This window comes from Pipra filicauda, unplaced genomic scaffold, assembly GCF_003945595.2.
Source record: "Pipra filicauda isolate LSUMZ 115617 unplaced genomic scaffold, ASM394559v2 scaffold115_size4368891_pilon, whole genome shotgun sequence".
In the NCBI taxonomy this organism is placed as follows: Eukaryota; Metazoa; Chordata; class Aves; order Passeriformes; family Pipridae; genus Pipra; species Pipra filicauda.
In genome coordinates, this window is record NW_024103607.1 from 1038979 (window position 1) to 1061735 (window position 22757).

A 22757-nucleotide genomic window follows, 5' to 3' on the forward strand; every position below is an offset into this window, starting at 1 on the left:
ACTGCTCTCAGCAGAGGTGGTTGGATTAGAAATCTCCAGAGGTTCTGCCCAGTCTCAGCAACTCTGTGATTCTGTGAAGACGGTCAGAGTCTATGTCAGGGTATGAGCACACTAACAAGTTCTCTCGAAGTATCACAGGCTATGAATTTAGCAGACATAACTTAGCACCTGGAGACAGATATTCCCTGATCTTACCTTCTGGGCACTCATGCCCTTATTACAGGTTGCTGGTGAGTGACACCACCGTATCACACTATGAGGCTCTGTCTGACCCCAAATGCTAATATACTCTCCACAGACACCTCTATATCTTGTTAAAAGCAGTGAGAGAGCTATCTAATCTGCCTCCATCAAGTACAGAAAGACCCTCGCTTTGGTCCTGATCTCTTGGCTTACACAGTTTTAGTACCCTTTACAACTCCTTCCTCTTAAAAAGAAATTAGTCCTTTTATTGGTTTGGTCTTTGAGGGAGAAGACATGTTTTTCATCCAAGTGTGCTTATGACTGGAAGCAACACTGTTCCCTGAGGAGAGAGGTGATTGATTAATCCATACCAGCTATTATCGTTTCATATTGCTGTGCAGCAAAAAGGTTAGAGCTGCGACATGGAAGCGACCACTGTGAATACAGTTAATACATTTGCATGCACAATCATGGCAAACAATGAGGTATGCACCTCATTTTGAACAGCAAGCCTGCTGCACCAGTACAGCCAGCCTTGTGCATTCAGCCTGTTCTTCTAAACTCATCCGTATGTGCAATCAAAATAAATCAGTGATGATCAAGTGTACAGAAATAACCAAGATTAGACAACTGTTGACTTTGTCCAGACACCCATAGAATTTAACACCTAAAGCACAAAGCTTTAAAGTAGAGGTGTATTGGGGATGCCTAAAGCTTGCAATGGTAAAAGCTTCCATTTGCATGCCACAGAGGTGCTGTGGTCTGTCTCTCGCTAAGGTGTTTATATGAATAAGGCACCACACAGATATTAAAAGGTGTTTAAAAATTATCCAACAGTACATCACACCACATTAGCACCAGCTCAAGTCTCTAATACCAAAGGCAAATGAGACATACTTTAAAGCTATAAAAGTAGTCCTGACAGACTGCTCTTAAAATACTTCATGTTGCATACAACAGAGTGTGTATGAATATAGGATATATACCAGTTCCTGATTCTTCTTGATTCTACTGCTTATAGCAATACTGGTAGAGACACAGCTTTTACATACTATATATCTAAGTATATGTATGTATTTCATCTAATCACAGTATTTTTAAAGTATATAGGAACAATGTTGTGTTTAACTGGTTTAATATTCTTTGGTACCAGGAACTTCCTCAATCACTATTATTGAAACAGAGCTATGCAAAATCTCCCACTAATGTGTAATATTAATATATTAATATATAATGAATAATGTACTCCCTTTCTCTGCTTCTTTGAGTAACTTTCTTTAACTGGAAATGGGCAGATGGGAAAGTTCTGTTGGTTAGAGCTCTGCTGATAAATGCAGAGAGCAAAATATGTAGGCTGGCAAAAAGAGGAAGAATTCCGTATAAAAATGTAGTTGTATGCTTGGTTTTATTTATTGATGTAAAGGAAAAATGCACAGGTTTTATTCAATCCTTCTGAAAAAAGATGATTTCTTAGCTAATTATGTGTGAATGTGTTTGTGTATGCTGGCTAGATACAGTCAGATTGCCATCAGTCCAAGTTTAGAACATTTACAGACATGTCGAAAAAAAATAAGGACACTGTAATTCCCTTTAATTTCAGACAAATCCAAACTGCTCAGCCTTGAACCTTACAGGGCAAAATGTAGCTCTCCATCTCCTTGCAGTTTTTATTTCAATAATTTTCTAGTATGTGTATTAAAACCTGAGAGTGATAAACAAATGAACAAGAGGGAAGTCTTTATGCCAAGGAAGAGAAGATTTGGTCCAAATATAGAGGGTTTTGGTTTGGTTGATTCCTTTAAGAGCATACAATGGAAAACCCATGTTCTCTTTGATGGTGGGAGCATTGCAATACATTTTTTTTGTGTAAGAAAAGTATTCTTTGAACAGTATCTTTGGTGGATTTGATAAAAATGTCTGTGGGGAGTTGAAGGGTTCTTATGCGAGGTACGGAAAGTAAATATTTCTATGCCACTTTTTGTTTCCTTGGAGAACAGATGTATTTTGGATAACATAGGGAAAATTCCATCTCCATTATGTGTAAGATCACTTTCAGAAAGCTGAGATATAGCTTAAACTGTATTGATTGAAATGTATGCTATATTTTACAAAACATGGATAATAATTTAGTGAAATAATTATATAGTGAGGGCTATTTTTTTCCAATTTCAGTATTTATTTAGTTTTAACTTCCATGGCTTCTAGAGGTGTAGATTAATCAGTGCCAGGGAACATTCCCAGGCCTGAAACTTGACCATCTAGCCTATTAAATTGTTAGAACTGTGCCAATGATGGCTTTGGCCTGGGCAAACTGTCACTCATCCAAAATAATTTCTGGGCATGATTTGTGAATTAGCATGGGCCAAGAACTATTCCCAGTAAGTAATTTGGACATTGCCATTTACGCCCAGAGAGACTTTGAGAGTAGGGATGTGGGCTTCACCATGCCAGTTGGCCTGAGAAACACTATCCTGGGCACATGTAGAAGACAAATATAGATAAAATTGAGGAGTCCAAAACCAGACTAATGTTTTTAGTGGCCCACTAACTTGAAGTTTTTAATTTTCTGTTTTCTTCCTACAACATTTTTGTAGGTCCTTTTCATCTACACTATAGCTAGCAATGAATAGGAGAAGTATAGTTGCCAAAGTTTAAGTTTAATCCTAAAAGCAAACCGAAACATCACCCTTCAGTGCCAGCTCAGCCTTGTGCCAACATTTGGGTGTTCTGGAGATTATAACTCCCTTCAAGATCAGGTTCTCTGATAACTTTTTGAAAGCAAGCATGCAAATATGAACAAACAGAAATTATTAGCAACAAGTTTTTATACCTTTCTGGAGGCTGAGATGGAGGGTAGGTATCTATGTCTGCCCCGCACTGACTATCTTGAGAGCACATGGCATATGGGAGCATACAAACCTGAGAGCTTTCAGACCAAAGAATCTCATAAAAGAAGGTGCCAACATATTAGGAGACTGGGAAAGCAGGCAGAATGAATCACTGTCTGGGGACAGGTGGTTGGATCCTGCCCTGTACAAATAATAAGAGGAAATGCTATAGGTCTTTTGTAATTCCTGTCTCGCTCTGACCAAGGGCGAGTGTTTTCTCAGTGTTTTTCAAGAACACTCTCAAATGAGATGGCTGTCTCTGAGGAAGACTGCTAGGAGATCCAATGGATTTATAGAAATGATTAATTCAAACATCTTTGTGCTTTCACTCATAAACAAAAGAAAAATGACTGCTGTGATAAGATGACATTAAGGAACTTCTGAGTCTACGGTTATCAATACTGAAGTGAGGGTGGATAAGCTTTAAAGAAAAAAACATTTTATATTTCTGCTTGCTCACCAGGCTTGCAACCTCCACATAAAGCACATGATCATACTTTCTGGAATCAGAAAAAGGGTGGATTTTTTTGACAACTGTTTTGGGCTTTTACTCATTGGCAGCTAAACGTGCAATTCAATTATCAGTTTGTAATTTCTGGAGCAGAAGTGGCTTTCAGAAAATAATTTATCTTGCAAAATTTAATGATTATAAGAAAATACCCAAAATAATACCTTCTGAACTCTCCAAGTCCATATTTCCAAATATTGAATCCACATCAACTACTGGAAAACAAACTAATTAAAACAACTATTTTAAACTGGCTAGTTTCCTACAGACCTGCACCTTCCCTTGTGTTGTTAAAGAATCTTTAACCTCCTGGCAGACCAATAGAATGCCTTATCCATAATTCATGAGATGTTATATTTTTGTACACATAGTTTACATGTAATTATTAAAATACTGCTCCTCATATGCCTCATTGACATTTATTTCTATGAGTAACAGCATTATTTTCATAACCTCTGTATTTCAGACAGCAGCTAGGAAGAGAGGGGTCATTGCTCACTGCAGTGCAGGATTCTCCAGCCAGGACAGAGCATGTGCTTCCACAGGAAAATGTGCCTCCTTGGACAGACCAGTGCCTTGGGGCTGCCCAACATCATCATGGGGCTCCGTAGGTTTCTCTCCCTTCAATATCTGAGGCTGCTCTTAAGGGAGTGACAGGTACTTTATCAAGTGGGCCTCCTAAATCTTTCCATTTCTGAATTTCAGAAAGTTTTCTCCACTATGATACTAGTGTCTGTTTCCTACTTTTTATTCTGTGTTTTGTCCTCTTGACAGCATCACCTTGACTAACAACATAGAAAGTCCTGGGCTGTCAGAGTGTGCATAGTGCATGCTGGCTGGGATTTGGAAAGGTGAGTGATAAAAAAAAAAGAGAGCAAGCCATTTCTGGAACTCCCATGTCTAGGCTGCTGCACAGATGTGAGGTTATGCTACTTCCTAGGGCTACAATGGACTGGATAATCAGGAACAGAATGTTTTCCATTTTTTTTGCTATTTTTTTCCAAATTCAGCCAATAACCAGCAAAGTATATTAAGAAACTATAATCCCTCAAATTAGGTTTTCACATGTTCTTTTGACCTAATCTGCAGACTTGGCTAGTGTGTGTTGATTCAATTTCTACATGTATTGCCCCTGCCTTAAGAGTCAAGGGTTCCGAAATGTACAGTTGAACGAACCCTTCGAGACGATGCGGAGTGACACAGAGAGACAGGATGGTTCTGTCCATGCCATACTCCTGCTGTAACTACAACACATCAGTGATCCCCTGGTGCAAATAATACATTCTAAGTGTTGTGATCCCCTGGTGCAAATAATACATTCTAAGTGTTGTATAAAGACTTAAGAAGCAGTTGTGACAGTATCTTGTTACATGCTTTGGGTGAAGTCATGCCATGAGAGTAATGCTGAGAGTTCACTCTAGACTGCAGTCAGCACTTGCTCTTTTTTGTGCTTCTACATCTGCCTTGCCTGAATTTAAGAGCTAATCCTCTTCCAGAAATGCTGTGCTCTAGACTAGGGACCCTGCATGTCTTGTCTGCTATGCTGAAATAACCCAACTGCAGTGCCAAAAATAGGAAAAGCAGCTGATGGGGCTTAAAAACTTTACTCTCACCAACCACATTTACTTCGTGCTTTCCAGGAGCTCTTTTTAGGATTTCTATGTAATTTGAAAGACTACATCTACAGAATCTTCTTCTCTTAATGCTTGTGAGCAGTAGATATGTCAGGTCTTTCAAATCAGTAAATACTTAAGAGTACCTGTATACTGTCATGGGTGAAAAACACACATACATGGATCTATCTCGCTTTGTATTTCCTCACTGATTTTTACTTTGTGTAAATATTTTGTAGTGATAACCTCAGCCTCACTCTTCTTTATTTCAAAGACGTCTGGTAGTACTGCTATAGTCAAATGAAAAGCCTCCAGATGCTGGAGCTGCCCCATTGCTAGATGACGTGCACAAACAGGTCGCTTCTTGATGTGGACTGACAGGTCTGTTCTCAGATGGATATAGATTTACTAGGAAAGGTTAAGTCCCCTTCTTTCAATGACTTTTGGCCACACTCTCTGTGGCACAAAGGTGGGAGGAAAGGCCCATCAGCCTTCCAAAGCAGATGGAATGCAGTGGAACAAGCAGAAGAAATGGGAGCAGACTCCCCTGCACATCTCCAAGGAGGTTCAGTGGCCCCAATGCCTTTAACTGGTGCAGGCACAGGTGGTGGCAGGAAGAAAAGATGTGTGTGCAGAGCTGCTGAGCGACACTGTGCCTGTCATGTTGCAAACCTGTATGGCATCAGAGGCAGCTGCTCTGGCTGGGGGATGAGGGGCCACACAAAGCTCCAGTGAGGATGCCTACTTCTGCCTTAATACCCCAGACCTCTGGCAAATCCAAGCCTGGAACTGCAATAGGTCTGCTTTCCTTTAGTCAAGTCTTGCTAGCCAATGTCTCTCAGGATGCGGCTGTAGACCTTCCCATAATACCTGCAACAGCTATTTTGCGTAGTTAAAAACTTAGATTTACCACTGACTTTTACATAAGTTTCTAATGATGTAATTAGCTGATATTATTCAAGGCTGTAATTTTAGTTATTGCTTGATGTAGTTAGATATTTAATTGCTTATTATAGTTGATTACTTACATTGATGACGTTACTTTGATTATAGGGTTTGTTATATGACCTGATTGCTGTGTCTTGATTATAATAATGTTGTGACATATGAGTAATTAACGTTTCCACAAGAATGCAAGAAATGTTCAGTCTGTTTCTCGTCACATAACTCAAATACAAGAAAAACTCCTCCATCCCCTCCCTTTTTCCTCAATGCTATCATAACATGTAATAAATATATAAATTTCCAAGTATATAAATCTCTAAGAAATGTCATTTTGCAAGACACTAGGCCTTAGACATCTGAAATACTGGATACCCTGATGACTAAAACATAGGAGGATTTCTTTTATAATACTCTTTTGAATTTGTTTAACATTAAAGAGCGGGAAAAGAGGTTGCACTACAAGCAAAAAAGTTGAGTAATATCTATATATTGAATATCTACATCTACAAATGAAATGCTGGAGGCTTAATTAATATTGTAGTGTTGATTTTAATTTTCAAGGCATGGCACAAAACATACCTATTATAATTTAAGTAATGTAATAATACTTTTATGTATTAAATTTTTACGTTAGGTATTGAGCAGAAACCAGACAGAAAGTATGTGTTTATGCCCAGCAATTTGCCATCAGAGCTCCCTGTCATCCCTGTAAAGGAAGATCTCCATCAGCACACATGACAACACATTAGAGGCCAGGCTGACAGGGCTCATCCAAATGGGAGGGACTGCAGGACTAGGCCCCAAAATATAAGAGAGTAAAAAGACCATGAGATAAGCCTAAGGAGTAATGGAAAGATTAAACAATTAGTGAAGTGGTTCATGTATACCCTGAATGTTCAGGTACAATTAGCTTTTCCCCATCTCCACTGGCTTGTCATTTTGAAGCTCGCATGCATTTCAGAAGATCAGAAATACATAGTGTTCAGTGAGAGGTGAAAAAGCCACTGGACGTACTGGTGGCTGGGAATGTGGAGAGAACTGCACTGAGGCACACACACAACAAAATTCTAAGCAGATCTGGTAAAAAAAAAAATCTAACTATGTTACCTTCTTGGAATTTATCATAAAAGACTAAAATATATTACAAGTGTGAACTTCCATAATCTATCAATGCTTTTGCAACACATTTTAATAAACTCTTAATAGAGCCATAAATAATCATCAATCAAAACTTTGTCGAATCCTGGGAACACACTGTTCGTGGACATTATATGCAACTGAGTGATCATCCATCCACAGAGAGAGAAATTCCTGCTACATGATATTATTATTCATACTAGTCATGGTTTCTTCTTAAAGATGAAGCAAATAAAAATTTTTGCTAGGGCACATTGCAGCATACTTAAACATCTTTAATTTTACTCTAGTAAAATTTAAGGACTTTTGTGTGCTTTGCTAATTTAAATGCATGTGAATAAACAACACTTTTTGCTTTTTGTTTTATTACTACACTAATTTCTGCACTGGGCAGTTCAAACCCCTGTTTTTCCTTCGACAAATGATGAAAAAAATCGCCAAGTATTTTTGCTGTAGTCTGAAGTCTGCAGGTGGTTACTTCCTCTCCCTCTATGTATCTGTGTAGAAGCTTTGAATTTTTTTCATAGAATAGTAGCATCTGTGGTTAGTCTAGAAACATTTCTGAGAATAGGAAACAATTAAGGAAATCATCCTCTGCTGGCAGTGCATGAGAGATTATACTTTTTGGAGCAGACTGCAAGCCCTTTGCCCCAGTCACCCACCTTTCCTGGGATTAAAGTGTAATTAACTTGCTTTGTATGCTTTGCCTATATTCCACCATGGCTAGTGCTTTGTAAAGTAACCAAGTAAAGATGGAAGTAGACAGTAAATCTTCCCTGATCCAAGCTGTTATTCTACACTGCTAAACAAATTCTGCCCTCCCTGCATCACATCTGATTTTTGAATGTATAGAAGCCACACAGATGCAGAAGACTATAATCTATGTACAAATGCAGAAGATCATAATCTATGGAAACTAGAATACCAGTGCAATTTTAAACGTGGATCAAATGCTTCTCGCTTTCTCACATCTCATATTATTTCTTGCAATAATAATATGATTGTTAATATCATTAAAATGTGTAGAATTTCCCTCCATATCTTTAGAGTTGATTTAGAATATACTTAGTTGCATACATAACTATCTAAGTACACTGGGAGCAAAGCTACAAGAAAATGTCCAGAGACTTAGAAATTGGAAGTGCCAGATTTGCTATTGCCCCAGTGCACTAAAAATTCTGCCCTGTTGTAGATTGACATTGTGCTCTTTGTGCAGTAGGATCATGCAATTAAATGGCAGTGGCATTTAACCATTAGCTTTCATATAATCAAATGCATGGGTCATTCTCTTAACCTTTCCTCAGAGCACAAACTCCCAATTTAAAATAAATCCGCACAGAATTCTTCCCTCAAAGCTGCATTGCTGCAATTCGAGTGACCAAGTAATGACATTAATGAGGGTCCTCACTGTGGGCTGTTACATCTCAAAGAGGGAAGCCAATAGACCAATATTTATGTCAGGGAGTTAGGGGGTGCTGGACCAATCCTTGTTTTTGCCAGTGAAAGCATTTGTCCTACACAGTGGCGCAAATAGGAAAGGAACTGGGAATTTCTCCTTTTCCTTCCCATCAACAACTGAATTGTTCTTTGGAGGAGTTTATGCTGCCTAATGGTTCAGACATTTCTGTTTGGTTGGCACAATACCAGCCCTTTTCCTCAGGAAACAAGTCACAGCAGAGAAGAAAAAAGGGATTTTAAAGAATTCGCAATTTGGCTAAACCTGAAAGGAATTTCAGGGGAAAAATAAGAGCTGTATAACCAGAGGCCTTTGTCCCTGCCAGTGTGAGAGGCTCTGCAAACTGGAGGTTCTCCAGAAAAAACAGGTTGCCATTAGTTTTCTTACTGCAAAATATCTGGCAACCAAACTAATGCATACTACCAGCTCCTCTGCAGTGTCAGTATATTCAGGCTGTATGCATCATGCTTACCTGTCCGGAAAGAAAGGAATATCAGATTGCAGATTTGTGGGTACAAAACCCCTGAAGTTCCTCCCTGTCTCTGTGTTCTAGACAGAAATCATTAGTGAAATGACAGTTTTGCTGAAAAGTCCCTAGATGCATCCAATATACTCATCACTGGGTTTTCTTGTATATTATCCAGTACGTGAGGAATAGCGGTTTTAGTAAAGATGTTATTTCAGTTATGGTCATGTTAAAGATTGCATTTCCTCTGTTGATCTGAAGACCAGCAAACCTAGACCAGAAATCTCGATAAACAGTTTTCAGATGTTTTTAATCTATGAACCCTTAAACATTTTCCAGTAGGGAACAGGTCCGGGCACCACACAGGCAGATCCATAGACAAGAGGCAATAGAGTTTCCACCTGACTATAAAAATAGTTCACAAGACCCTTTTTTAAGACGCTGCTCTAGAATGACCTTCTGAATAACAAAGACTAAATAATTTAATCCCAAAACATATGAATCAAGTTCATAACTTCCAGAGAAGCTTCACAAGACCATATAAAAATAAGATTGGGATTGAAATATTTCAGTGATGGAGAACTATCCATAATCTTGACAAAGCTGTTTCCATAATTCTTTATTGTCAAAACTGTGCCTGCTTCATGGTTTGAATCTGTTTAGCATTGACTTCAATTCACTGCACTTAGTTCGGTTTTATTCAAGAGACTAAAAGCCCTCTGCTATCAGGTAACCTTTGATTATGCAAATACCTCAGAGAGGACAATATCAGTTCACCTCTCAACCTTTTTTTTGTTAAATGAAATAAATCAAATTTCTGCATACTGTTTCTAAAGGGTACCACTCCAAATTTTAGGTTTTTATTCTCTGAACTTCTTCCAAGTCAGTAAGGTCCTTTGCAAAGAACCAAAAGAGTTGGAGTCAGTAATCTAGCAATGGTCCCACCAGCTATTCCTATATTGCCCAATAAATGCTGGAGACACAATGCCACATGGTCTCACCATTTTGCTCACACCAATGCAGCTTAGCATTATCCATTTAGTTCAGATTTGGTTTCAAGATAGCTTGTGGGGGTGGTTTGAAACTGTTCTGCAATGTCAGTATATTTTCTTCTACTAGATTTCCTTGTGACTTCTGTTGTGATGCTTTTGACTTACGCACCTCTGACTAATTTACCTTTCATGGGACTGGACACTCCCAAGCTGTAATGCACTTCACAGGGAAAATATATGTGAGTAACAGGAACAAAAATGACCGTACAACAGGCTTCGAGCTTTTCAGGCCTTTCAAGAAAATTCTTTTTCAAAGAAAATTATTCACCCTTTGACTTAAAGTATGCTCAACTGCATTTGGACGCATGCGAATGAATATGCTACATGAAATGAAATGCATGCTACATGAATATGGTCATCTTGCAGTACAAAGAGAAATCTTGGCAGATTGGGTTAAGCTGGTTGCAGGAGTCCTCCTTTGCTCCAAGTCTTAAATTAAGTTCATAAAAAAGAATTAATTTCCCCTTGTAAATAATTGTTACTCTAAGAATGCTACCTGTGCTTCCCATCTCAGTGTCAGATGCAAGGTCTAATACTAGGATTAACGCTGTGGGATAGTTGGCCATTGGCATGTCAAAATGCACTGCTTGCAAACTTCAGCACTTTGTATTTAGGAAATTCATCAATAAAACATTTTAACCTCAGTGGACCATCAATACAAAAATCACTACTCAACTAGTGCTAATTTTCAGTTATAAATGTTTAGTGCTCACTCTGCTTAAAAAAAAACCAAACAACTGCAAAACTTTTCATAGAATCATAGAATAGTTTGGGTTGCAAGAGCTCATCTAATAGCAATGAACAGAGACATCTTCAACTAGACCAGGTTGCTCAGAGCCCTGTCCAATCTGACATTGAATGTTTCCAGGGAAGGGGCACTTACCACATCTCTGGACAACCTGATTCAGTGTTTTACCACCCTCACAGTAAAAAACCTTTCCCCACATCTCTGGACAGCCTGATTCAGTGTTTTACCACCCTCACAGTAAAAAATTTCTTCCTTATATCTAATCTAACTGACCCTCCGAAAAAGTTTGCCTCCATCTTTTATATAGGCCCCCTTTAGGTACTGAAAGGCCACAATCAATTTTCCCTGGAACTTCTCCAGGCTAAACAACCTCAACTCTCTCAGCCTGTCTTCATAGGACACATGCTCCATCCTTCTGATCATCTTTGTGGCCCTCCTCTGGACTTGTTCTAACAGATCCATGTCCTTCCTGTGCTGAGGACTTCAAAGCTGGATGCAGTACTCCAGGTTGGACCTTCAACAGAGCAGAGCAGAGGAGCAGAATCACCTTCATTGACCTGTTGGCCACACTTCTTTTGATGTTTTTATGGTATATGCTATGCCATGTTTTTATATTAGTGAGTCACACAGGATGGAAATGGAATTAAAAGTTATTAGCTAATTTTGTCTCGTGTGGCAGCATGGAGAAAGTAAAACGCATTTAGTGTTGTTCTCCAGAGAATCTACCTAACTTAATTCCAATTCAATTATTCTTTGAGTTGTGTTTTCTGCCACCAGTTGTCAAGGTAACAGCTTTGTTAGACATGGAATACAACTATTTGTTTTTCGCTTCAAAGGAAAGGCCACTCAGAACATTTTCAAATTACTTTTTAGAACATCTGGCCTGCAGTGTGCAAGACTGTGGTCTGTGTTACGTGTCATGGGCTTGTGAAGTCACCCTGTAGTAAAATGCAGCCATGGTCAGCAAAGCTGCAGGTCACTCCTGCTGCAGTTCTTGCCTGAGTGTTGTAGTGAAACCTCAAAACAACAGAGCAAGATGCAGATGAACCCAGCTCTAAGCAAAAGGGAACAGGACAGTGCATATGTCCGTAGATTTATGCTGTCCCTTCACTGCGCCACATAAAATCAGACTCTCTTAAAATCACTTCCTTTTAAAGCAAGTTCATGCCAGATGATAAACTGCATTAAAATAGCTGAGAGGAAATATCAATAATTGATGATAAGGTAAGTAAGAGTCATTACCAAAGTCTTGGGCTTTATAAACAGAAAATTCAGCCCAGTTCATGCTTAAAAGCAAGCCAAAAATGCTAAGTAAGTGGCAATTAATAGAGCATCCAAACATTTTTATTCTTTTCTTTTGGAGAGAGAAGACATTTAGAAGATAAATCTAGTGCATCTTTAAAAATAGTTGAACCTGAATCTAAATTCTTTGGCCGCAATCTGTTAGTTTTTGTACATCATCAATGTCAAATCCTTTATCTGAGCTGGAATAACCACAGGCAACCATTGGCAAAGAAAAAGAATGGATATGTTCATCAACAAGTTGAATATAAATTAGCAGGGTGCTTTTGCAAAAGAGATGGCCAACCACACACTGGGCTGCATTAGCAAACCATTACCAATATGTTGGAGGAAGTGATTATTCCTTTTTGAGAACACTCACTTGGCTACATCTCTCTATGGCAGCCAATTTTAATCCCTCTCCAAGTCAAGAAAGACCTTAGCAAATTACAGTCTGACCAGTGGAGGGCCACTAAATGATCACAGAGGGGACTAAAAGACAGGATGTACCAGAATAGGTTCTGTATCAGGAATATTGTGGCCAGCAGGACCAAGTAAGTGATTCTTTCCCTGTAGTCGGCGCTGGTGAGGCCACATCTTGAGTACTGTTTACAGTTCTGGGCCTCTCAATTCAGGAAGGACATCAAGGCGCTGGAGCGTGTTCAGAGAAGGGCAACAAAGCTGGTGAAGGGTCTGGAACACAAGTTCTGTGAGGAGAAGCTGAGGGAGCTGGGGTTGTTTAACCTGGAGAAGAGGAGGCTCAGGGGGACCTTATCACTCTCTACAACTCCCCGAAAGGAGGTTGTAGCCAGGTGGGGGTTGGCCTCCTCTCCTGGGCAACTAGTGACAGGATGAGAGGACATAGTCTTAAGGTGCGCCAGGGGATGTTAGGTTGGACATTAGGAAGAATTTCTTCACAGAAAGGGCAATTATACACTGGAATGGGCTGCCCAGGGAGGTGGTGGAGTCACCGCCCCAGGAGGTGTGCAAGAAAAAAGACCGGAAGTGGCGCTGAGTGCCACAGTCTGTTTGACAGGGTGGTGCTCAGTGATAGGTTGGACTTGATCATCTCGGAGCTCTTTCCCAACCAATCTAATTGATTCTGTCATTCTGGTTGAAGGAACAGGGCTTGTTCAGTGAGGAGAAAGGAAGGTTTAGGGGCATATTTATTGCTGCATTGAGCCACTTTAAGAATTGTTACATAGAAAACAAAGCCAAAGAGGTACCTATAGAGAAAGAATAATGGCAACAATCACAAGTTGCAATTTCACTACTGTATCTTTAGTTCTCATTGGTATTATCCCAAGTTCTTCAGCTCTTCTTTTTCTTTTTAGTGAATCTCCTCTAATAAGTCTGTCTGGATGTGGTCTGTGAATTCCACTCAATATGATCAAAAGGCAGTTCTTATAATCAAGCAGAGAGGACTTCTCCAACCTGAGCCCTTGGTTTCTCCTAGAGCTTTCAGGCATGTCTGAGTCCCTTCATATTCCATACTTCAGGAAAATGTGACTGGCCATGTGTCAGTAACAATGTTCCATGATTCCTAGCTGAGTATGTGAAAAGATGATACAAAACATTTGTCTCCACAGCTTAAAATATCTGCCTGTGCTTTTGCTACCTGTCGTTTTCCTAACCTTCTCAGGAAGCTCTTGCAGGCAATTTCCTCACTTCATAACTGGATTTCTTGCTGCTGGTTATTTTAGGTTCTTCCTGAAGGATAACCACAAAGCTAAGGATCATGTGGCAATGGTCAAGGCTTGCAGTCATGGATAGGAGGGTAGTAGGTACTGCAGAGAATGTGTACATGAGGTGGGACAGCAGATCTCCCTGTGTGGTGAGAGGAGGCTGTTGAAGATGTCCATTAGCACAACTGGGCTACTCTCATCTGCTAAATAACAAAATGTCACAAGCAAAGATGAATGAATGAATTCCTGTGATCATCATATTTTACTGAAATAACATCACTGCACATTAATTTCAGTTTTAATTTGTTTCACTTGATTCTGGCTTTTTCTTTTTAGGGTGAATTACATCTGCATTATTTTTTAAATAAGCTACTGCTATTTTAACTCAAGCTACTTTTCCTTCAGTGTTTTTAATTTTATAAGTGGTGTGCTCCAGAGCTTTCTATAAAGTGAGTCTTAAGTAATTTAAGTATCTCTTTTCTGAAATACATCCCTTTCCTGAAAGAATTTTTTTCAATTTTATGCCTTCTTGGGAAGAAAATAAAATAGAGAAAGTGTTTTATTACTCTATTCACTGTTTTACAAGTGCAGGAGAAAATGTGCAACAATAATAATCTCCGTTCCACAGCACGCACACGCTAAGAAAAATCTATAATTATGTGATTTGTCCTCTTCACATCCTTCCCAGTTCGAATGAAGCTAAAAAGAAAAAAAAAAGAAAAACAGGACACATTTCTTACCAAATTTATGTGAAGGATGTTGTAGTTGTTGTCGGTCTGAGGACCGCTTAGCTTCAGCTAGTACTTCTCCCTCCAGGAGAAAAGGGACCTGGAGGTTTGGTATCAGCAGCCTGATACTGGAGACAGAATAGTCAATGCTGCCCTATTTCTTCTCACAAAAAGTTTATGGCTTTAGTATAGACCTAAGCACTTGCTCTGGCACGCCAGGAGTTTGTCCTTTCCCTCACTGGAGGACAGTTTAGTTCAACTCTCCAGCAGCTATCCCCCAAAGGCAGTGGCCAAAGTGCCACAGCACAACAAGCTGTGGCCAAAGGCAACAGCACAACACAGGTCTGAAAATGGCTGGTACTGGCCTGTACGGAATGGACTGAAAGTGGCATTTGCTGCTCTTCCTGTAGGAAATGAGCTGTGATGCAAAGAGGATGTAATACAATGGCAGTGACACTGTAGTCTGCAATGCACACGTTCTTTTGATAACGTCTCACTGTTATTGTAAGTTAATTTGGGAGTGTACTTACACTACCACCCCTACAGACTTTCCCAGGTGTGTTAGAGAAACTAGATGATGTACACCTTTATTTCACCTGATGCTATAAATTTCCCTATTAAACAGAGGAGGAGAATGAGATTGAGTGTGATTATGTTGAGATGCAAATTAGTTTTTCAACAAAAGGTACTACTAAGTATTTCTTTGTTCTGTAGTATGTGAAGGAAACTGGAAGAGATAGATATGACAAAATTCAGCCCAAATGTAAACAGCTGGAAATGGATTTCCCTAAAGCCTGGCATGACATCACTGAAGCAGGTTCATGTTATTGGGTTGTACACCTCCAGCACTCTGGGGAATGGCTGCATAGTGATCAGTCCCTTCCAGCCTCCAGTTCTACTCAGATGATTCAGTCATACCCGGTCACTGATATAACCAGATACAGAACTGCACCCCAGAGTGTAAGACGCTTTTTTTTGTGGGTGAGTGCAATGACTTTATGCCTTGGGGTTCTCCAACTCCTTGCTGACCCACTTTTTTCCCAGAGAGCACTGTAATGAACCAAATCACTTTTAGTTCATTAACACACATCAAGGGCATGCCACGACAGCAAGCAATCTCATGCAGCTAATTGTATTATAACGCAGAGAAGGCAAATATAAACTCTAGCTATTGCATATGAAACACTGTTTCTTCAGATATAAGGCTATAATAATATTCTAACATGATACCGTTGCTTGATTTAGATAGGAAGCAGTGTCCTTTCTAGGACAGCTAAGCAACATATGTGAAAGGAGCATAAAGCCAAGAGAGTGCAAACTGACAAAGGAAACACCTAGAAAGGTGACAGAGGAGATGCCTGTCTCTGTGTTTGAGATTGAGTATACTGTCCTCTGACACAGTAACTCACCTCAGAGAAGGCAACACAGTGCCTAACCTGAGCCGTGGGGGGCTGTGGCTGCACAGCTGCACTGCAGTTGTAAGATGTAAGACTGCACAAGTGCCACCTGAACATTTCCTAATGATCACATCAAAGTAGGACAAAAATAAGGCTGGTTCCTGGGAAATTACTGAATCACGGAATCATCAAGGTTGGAAGGGACCTTCAAGATCAACTGTCAACACAGCACCACCATAATCACCCCTAAAACCATATCCACAAGTGCCACATCCAGACACCTCTTGAACACTTCGAGAAATGATGACTATCACCTCTCTGGGCAACTTATTCTAATGCTTAACCACTCAGTGAAAATTATTTTTCTAACATTCAATCTGAACCTGCCCTGGCACAACTTAAGGCCATTTCCTCTCAAACTTTCACTTGGGACATGGCAGAAGACACCCACCATGACCTCACTACAACCTCCTGTCAGGTAGTTGTAGGGAGTGATGAGCCTCCTTCTTCTCCAGACTATGAAACCCCAGTTTTCTCAGCTGTTCCAGGGCAGGTACAATATTTGAATAAGTGGCAGTGCTTTTCCAGGGCACAATCACTGAATTTTCAGGAGCAGGAAACCTAAACAGAAGTCTGCTCCCCTCTTCTTTTAAGCAGCTCTCATGGGAAGGCTCCTTGGACTTACGCCAGCCAGAGACCAAGTTATACCAGGTGTCATCCAGAGCAACTAGAGGGCAAATGCAAGTAAAAACAGGTCACTTTAACACCAGGCAGGCTCTATATAGCACAAAGCATGATTATAATCCAGAGCGCTTATCCATGCTCACATTGCACACCTCAGGTGTTTATACCAATGGATGTCTCCTTCCTTGTGCAATGCACGTGAGGTTCTGAAACTCACATTTGATTTAAAGTCATCTTCAGTAACAGTAAAAAAGAAATCAGTTTATAACTTTATGCTCCAAGTGATCCAAAGTCTAATTATTCTGATGTATTTGCTAACAGAAGTTCAAGTAGGGTTCTATTGATGCCAGTGGAGTTATACTGCCCCTCAATGAATGTAAGCAGAAAGATGAACAGGCCCATGGTATTTCAAAGCAGTGAGAGGGTCATATACTCTCTCATCATACTTGTTATATTATATAGCATACTATATCTGACCTCTAATGCCTATTAACACATATGACTGCTTATTTCCTGAAGATTTTGGAAATCAAAGATCAATTAAAAGGTTGGATTCTGATGGATTTTTAGGTATAGCAAGTAACACATTTCTAACATGCAAACTGGTATATTTAAATCCCCTGGGTTGTCCTGGTGCTCATCAGCATCAAACGCCTTCCAAATCCTTACCATGTCCAAAAAGCCTTTGAGCAATAGGAAACAAATTGTGGTGGTATTTGAAGTGTCTGCCTTTTTCCAAGCAGATAGGTCTTTTAGCATGCCTTTCATTTTCGTATCACCTCTTTGGAATCTCCAACAAGAACTATCAATAACCCTAATATATTGCTAGACATAAACCAAAAGAAAATGTTTTTCTGCTAGAAATTACATTAATGATCAAAAATGAAAGATGTCAAAATCACTATACTTACTATGTGTCGTGCTGCGAACACTCCATCAACTATTGCACAACAGAATGCTGCTACCACACCAAAGCTGATAAACACGATGGAGGCTACCAACTGAGAAGAAAAAAACAGATTGAGTAATGTTTTCAATATAATTCTTTAAGTAAAACAATTAAGCTAGTTTTTCCAGCAATTTTAAGTGACATTTCCTCCTGCTGTAATTCGCTTTAGATCAGTGTGTAAGGATGACAGTCATGCACTAGTAGAAAGGCAGAAATTCTTGATGCTGGTTTGACAGACCATCAAGTCCACTAGAAAAGCTTAAATATTTAAAGAGAAAATTAGGTCAGCTGTATGAGTTATTAAATTCAGAGATGATTTCCTCCAAACCACCTTATTTCATAAAATAGCAGTGGTTCCATAGCGAGCATGGCAAAAAGTCATGGCAAGGCACTCCCCTTGGGCATTCATCTGAATGCCATCAGATGAAGAAGAGATGCTATCACTCCTTCCTCTCTCAGATTAGAGAGTTTTGTGACTTTGAGGACTCTGCACCCTGAGTTTGGATGAGTCAGTACCTCTAGGGTATAAGGTGAACCTAACGGGCACCCTCTGGCTGTTTTTAATGTGAGATAATGTACATCTCCCACATCTCTGGCATTTCTCACACAAAGTCACAAGAGGAACCCTTTGAAACATTCTATGTGATAGGTTAATTTTAATTTACAACAGTATTAAATTATTTCTGTGGCTAGGTTTTGGTACGGGGGGGGGGGGGCACTACAGGGGTCTGTTAGAAGCTGCTAGAAGCTTCCCCTGTCTAGTGGAGCCAATGCCAGCTGGCTCCAGGATGGACTTCCTGCCGCTGGCCAAGGCTGAGCCAATTAGGAGTAATGGTAACACCTCTGTGATAACATATTTAAGAACAGAAAGGTATTGCGCAGAAAGAACTCCAGCCAGGGAAGAGTGGAGTGACAACATGGGAACAACAAAGTAGACACCAAGGTCAGTGCAGAAGGAGGGGCAGGAGGTGCTCCAGGTGCTGGAGTGAGGCCCCTGCAGCCTGTGGTGCAGACCATGGTGGAGCAGCTGTGCCCCTGCAGCCCGTGGAGGACCATTGGGGTGCAGAGACCCACCTGCAGCCCATGGAGAAGCTCATGCTGGAGCAGGTGGATATCTGAAGGAGGCTGTGACCCTGTGGGAGGCCCAAGATGGAGCAGGGTCCTGCCGGAGACCTGCAGCCCATGGAGAAAGGAGCCCACATTGGAGTAAGGTTTTCCTGAGTAGGACTTGTGGCCCCTGTGGGGGACTCATGCTGGTACAGCTCATTTGTGAAGGACTGCACCCCATGGAGGAGTGACCCACGGGACAGTAGTTTGTGAAGAACTGTTGCCTGAGGGATGGAATCACACACGAGAGGTCCATCAAGGACTGTCTCCTGTGGGAGGGACCCCATGGAAGCAGGGGAAGGACTCCTCTCTCTGAGCAGCAGCAGAAACAACAACTGACCATAACCCCCATTCCCATCTCCCTGCACTGCTGGGGGGGAGGAGGGAGAACATGGAAGGAAGAAGGAGTGGGGGAAACATGTTTTTAAGATTATTTTACTTCTCGCTCTTCTGGTCTGATCCTGTTAGTAATAAATTTAAGTAATATCCCCACTTTAAATCTGTTTTGCCCATGAAAGTAATCAGTAAGTGACCTCTCCCAGTTCTTATCTCAGCTCATGAATCCTTAGCTGGTTTTTTTTCTCTCCTCTGTCCAGTTGCAGAGGGGAGTGAGAGAGTGGCTTTAGTGGGTACCTGGCATCCAGCCATGGCCAAGCCACTACAGTTACAGTTAATAACTGCAACAGATTAAAAAAATTCTTCAAAACCTTACAGAATGGCATTCTTAATTGATAGAGCACATGAAAGAGGGATTTGGTTAAGAATGTGGAACCTTTTTGTTATTTACTAGTCGTTAATTACTCCTTCATAACATGTATTCCTGAAATTCCCAGGTATAGATTACCAAAATCACATCCATACAGTTCATATATCCCTTTTGCCTATACAAAATCCACACCTGCATTACCTAAGCACTGTTTTCACAAGTGTAAAATTTGTAAGGCACCACAAAGCCACTTGAAAAATAGACTCTTTAGCTTAAGTTAGGTTAAGAACAGTACAATGTCAATAGTGGTAACAGGGGACACAGCATTGGTGACTTCCTCAAAAAAATTATATTGGGCAAGTAAGAAATTACAGCCATATAAGCCCACAGCATTGGACACATAGGTCAAAGCAGTATTACCCACTTGGAGACAAGAGCTCTTAGTGAATTGGAAAAAAGTACAACTTAGAAGCAAAAGAATCACAACGTTTTCTGATACACTATTTTGACCTCTCATTAGCTCATGTCTTATGCAGTCAGAAGTGAGTTGGCACTGCCACAGGGATTGCTGTGGAATTGGAATCCTCAGCACGGGGAGAAAAGCGGCACACAAAGTGGCTGAAGCAGATGGTACTGGCTTATCTTGGGGACCTGCTGCATTCCCCCCTGCAGCCAGCTCCAGCCTGCTGAAACCCTAAGAAAGCACTGTTGGCTGTATCACCCTTCAACCTCCACTGTCCCTTGGCTCTCCACTGTGGTAGTTCATGTCTCATGAATTTGTCTGTCTAAAGACCTTGGCATGCAATTCATGAAATCAAGAAGGCTGTGGGCTCCTATCACTGCAGACCACTGGGCTGTGCTGCCCTGTGGCAGCTGCATTTGCTGCAGATCCTGATCTCTTTATCTGAAAATGTAGCAGTGTTTAAAAGTTCTGATTAAGTCATGATTGTCAGATATCTCTATCCTGTTTTTCAAGTCATAGCAGTCAATCAAATAATTAGTGGGCTTAGCCAGCTATCTCCAAATTGCCTGAGCTCAAGATGAATTTACTGGAAGCTGACCTCAAGGTGGCTTTTCATTTCACGCATGAGCAACTTATTGATGATCTACAGTCCCCAAATCAACGTTTTCCACCCACGGAGATAGTTTAAATCACCTAATGAGTATGCTGGCCTTTCAGTTTCACCGTATAGCAATAGGAGACCACATATAAAGGTGCACAGTAAATTGCAGTATAGACAGGAGCTATGGAGTTGGCTTTGCACCCCTCAGTCGTGTTGGGGTTCATCTACCCATTCAAGGGGTTGCCTACAGTGAGCAGTCCCTTTGAAATCAAGAACATTTCTTGACTGAAGTAATACTTATTACAATGCCAAGTGGCAGAATGCAACACTGAGAGGTTCTTATGACTTAAATTGCCTTATATATGTATTCAAATTATAAAAGAACTAATAATAGAAGAATAACACCATAAAAGTCCTTAAAATGAAATTACAGATTTATATTCTCTCTGAAGTCTCTCACTGCTTTTTGAGAATGTGAGAAACACATAAACAAAGTACAAAATTAACTACTTCTAAAACTTTCAGCCAAGACAGACAAATGAAGAGATGTTGTAAATTCAGAAGATAATTTTCCTGAGTAGTATGTGATTGCTGGAGTTGTAGTTCACAAGCCTAGCACTGTCTAGAAAGAGAAGAAGTGCAGGTTACTTAAACATAGAGAATGCTTGTTGACAGGTACAAGAAATAGCGCTTTAAAAGAAATAAATACTGATCTGTCGCATCATCTCATCTCCATTTTTAATAGCAGTGTGTTTTGTCAGGACAACTGTTCATTATTCATAGCAATAACAGTTATTGAAGAAATAGTTTTTGTTCTTGCTGTTCTGCTGCTGTGCAGCCAGGCTTCTCTACAGCTGTTGCTATCAGAAAATATTTACTCCTGGTTCTGGTACGGAATACAATAATTTGATTATTACTAAACAACGAAAGCTGTACTGTGTGGGCCTAACAATCAAAACCAAAAAAAAGTTTAACAGAGGTATTTTAGCAAAAGGGAGAGCAAAATAGCACGTGGAATGAGGGACTTCTGTACACAGTATTAACTGGAGAGCTGTTATCTATCTTCAGACACTTCATAGAAATATGAAAATACTCAAAAATGGAAAACTAGTGAAAAGCTGGACTGCTAAATTCTTGCGTGCTGCCTTCTTTCAGAAAAGACATGCATTTTATTGCAGAATTCACCTGTCTTGGACAACCTCCTGTCCTTCAGCAGCCATACAACAGCACTGCCTGCCCTGTCACCCTCCTGTCCAAACAAGACTAGTGAAGGCAACAGGGGACACACAGTGGCCATGGACACTAGTCACAGACTCTGTTCAGCTGCCAGAAATGCACCTGGCCCAGGTATTTTGCAACTAAGTCTCCTACAACAACAGACCAAATCCAACAAGTAGTTTGGTGAGGCCACCCCAGCTGCAGCCACACTCTCATGTAAACACCGCATCTCAGGCCCCCTGGCACTTCATGTACTGAATCACGCGCTGCTGGTGCTGTGTCTTCCTGTCCCTTCCTGTCCCTGCTGTGCAACATGCAGAGATGTGCCACCGTTTGCCAGCAGACACATGGAAAATTACATTGCCCCCCAGCATAAGCACCTGCTGGCTACAGGCTGGTACCTTGCTGGATGACTACAACAGTCCTTTGAAATACTTCTGCAAAGCTAGCTAGACTCCAGGTCTCCATTCTAGCACATCCCTGGTTTCCTCATGGCTCTAATTCAGTCCTTACCTGTCCTCAGCCAAAAGGCACAGCTTCTCAGACAACAACAGTCATTTCCAGCACCAGATGCTGTGTGAAATGCCTCATTCACTCAGTTTAGACTAAGTAGATTTGAGACTTTGAAAAATGCATGGATTTTTGTTTTTGAAATCACCTCCGTATGGGATGCAAGTTACATTATATCAAACAGACTCACTTTGCCCATGCTAAATGGCTACTTCTGCATTGCACAGCCTTCAATGTCTCCAAGCACTGTTTGTTCATCAAGTCTCTCTGGGATTTTTTTTCCAGGCAGAGAAATACTCAGAATTATGCTCATCAGTGTAAATTGAGAAACACCATCATCCAATACTTTTTGCTCTAGAAAATGAAGTCTTTGCAAAAGGCTGTGTGAATGTTATACCACAGGTTTGTAAACTCCTTTTTATCCCCACAGAG

The 22757-nt window shown here is 40.5% G+C and overlaps 1 protein-coding gene across 2 annotated transcripts in view; it reads right to left on the minus strand.

Annotated features, from left to right (window-relative positions):
* TMEM255B (transmembrane protein 255B) overlaps window positions 1-22757 on the minus strand; it is a 70399-nt gene that overhangs the window by 21563 nt on the left and 26079 nt on the right. For both annotated transcript variants that reach the window (XM_027743525.2, XM_027743526.2), the window contains exon 4: window positions 17683-17772. In XM_027743525.2, coding sequence (XP_027599326.2) covers window positions 17683-17772 — 90 coding nt within the window. The remainder of the gene's footprint in view (window positions 1-17682; window positions 17773-22757) is intronic.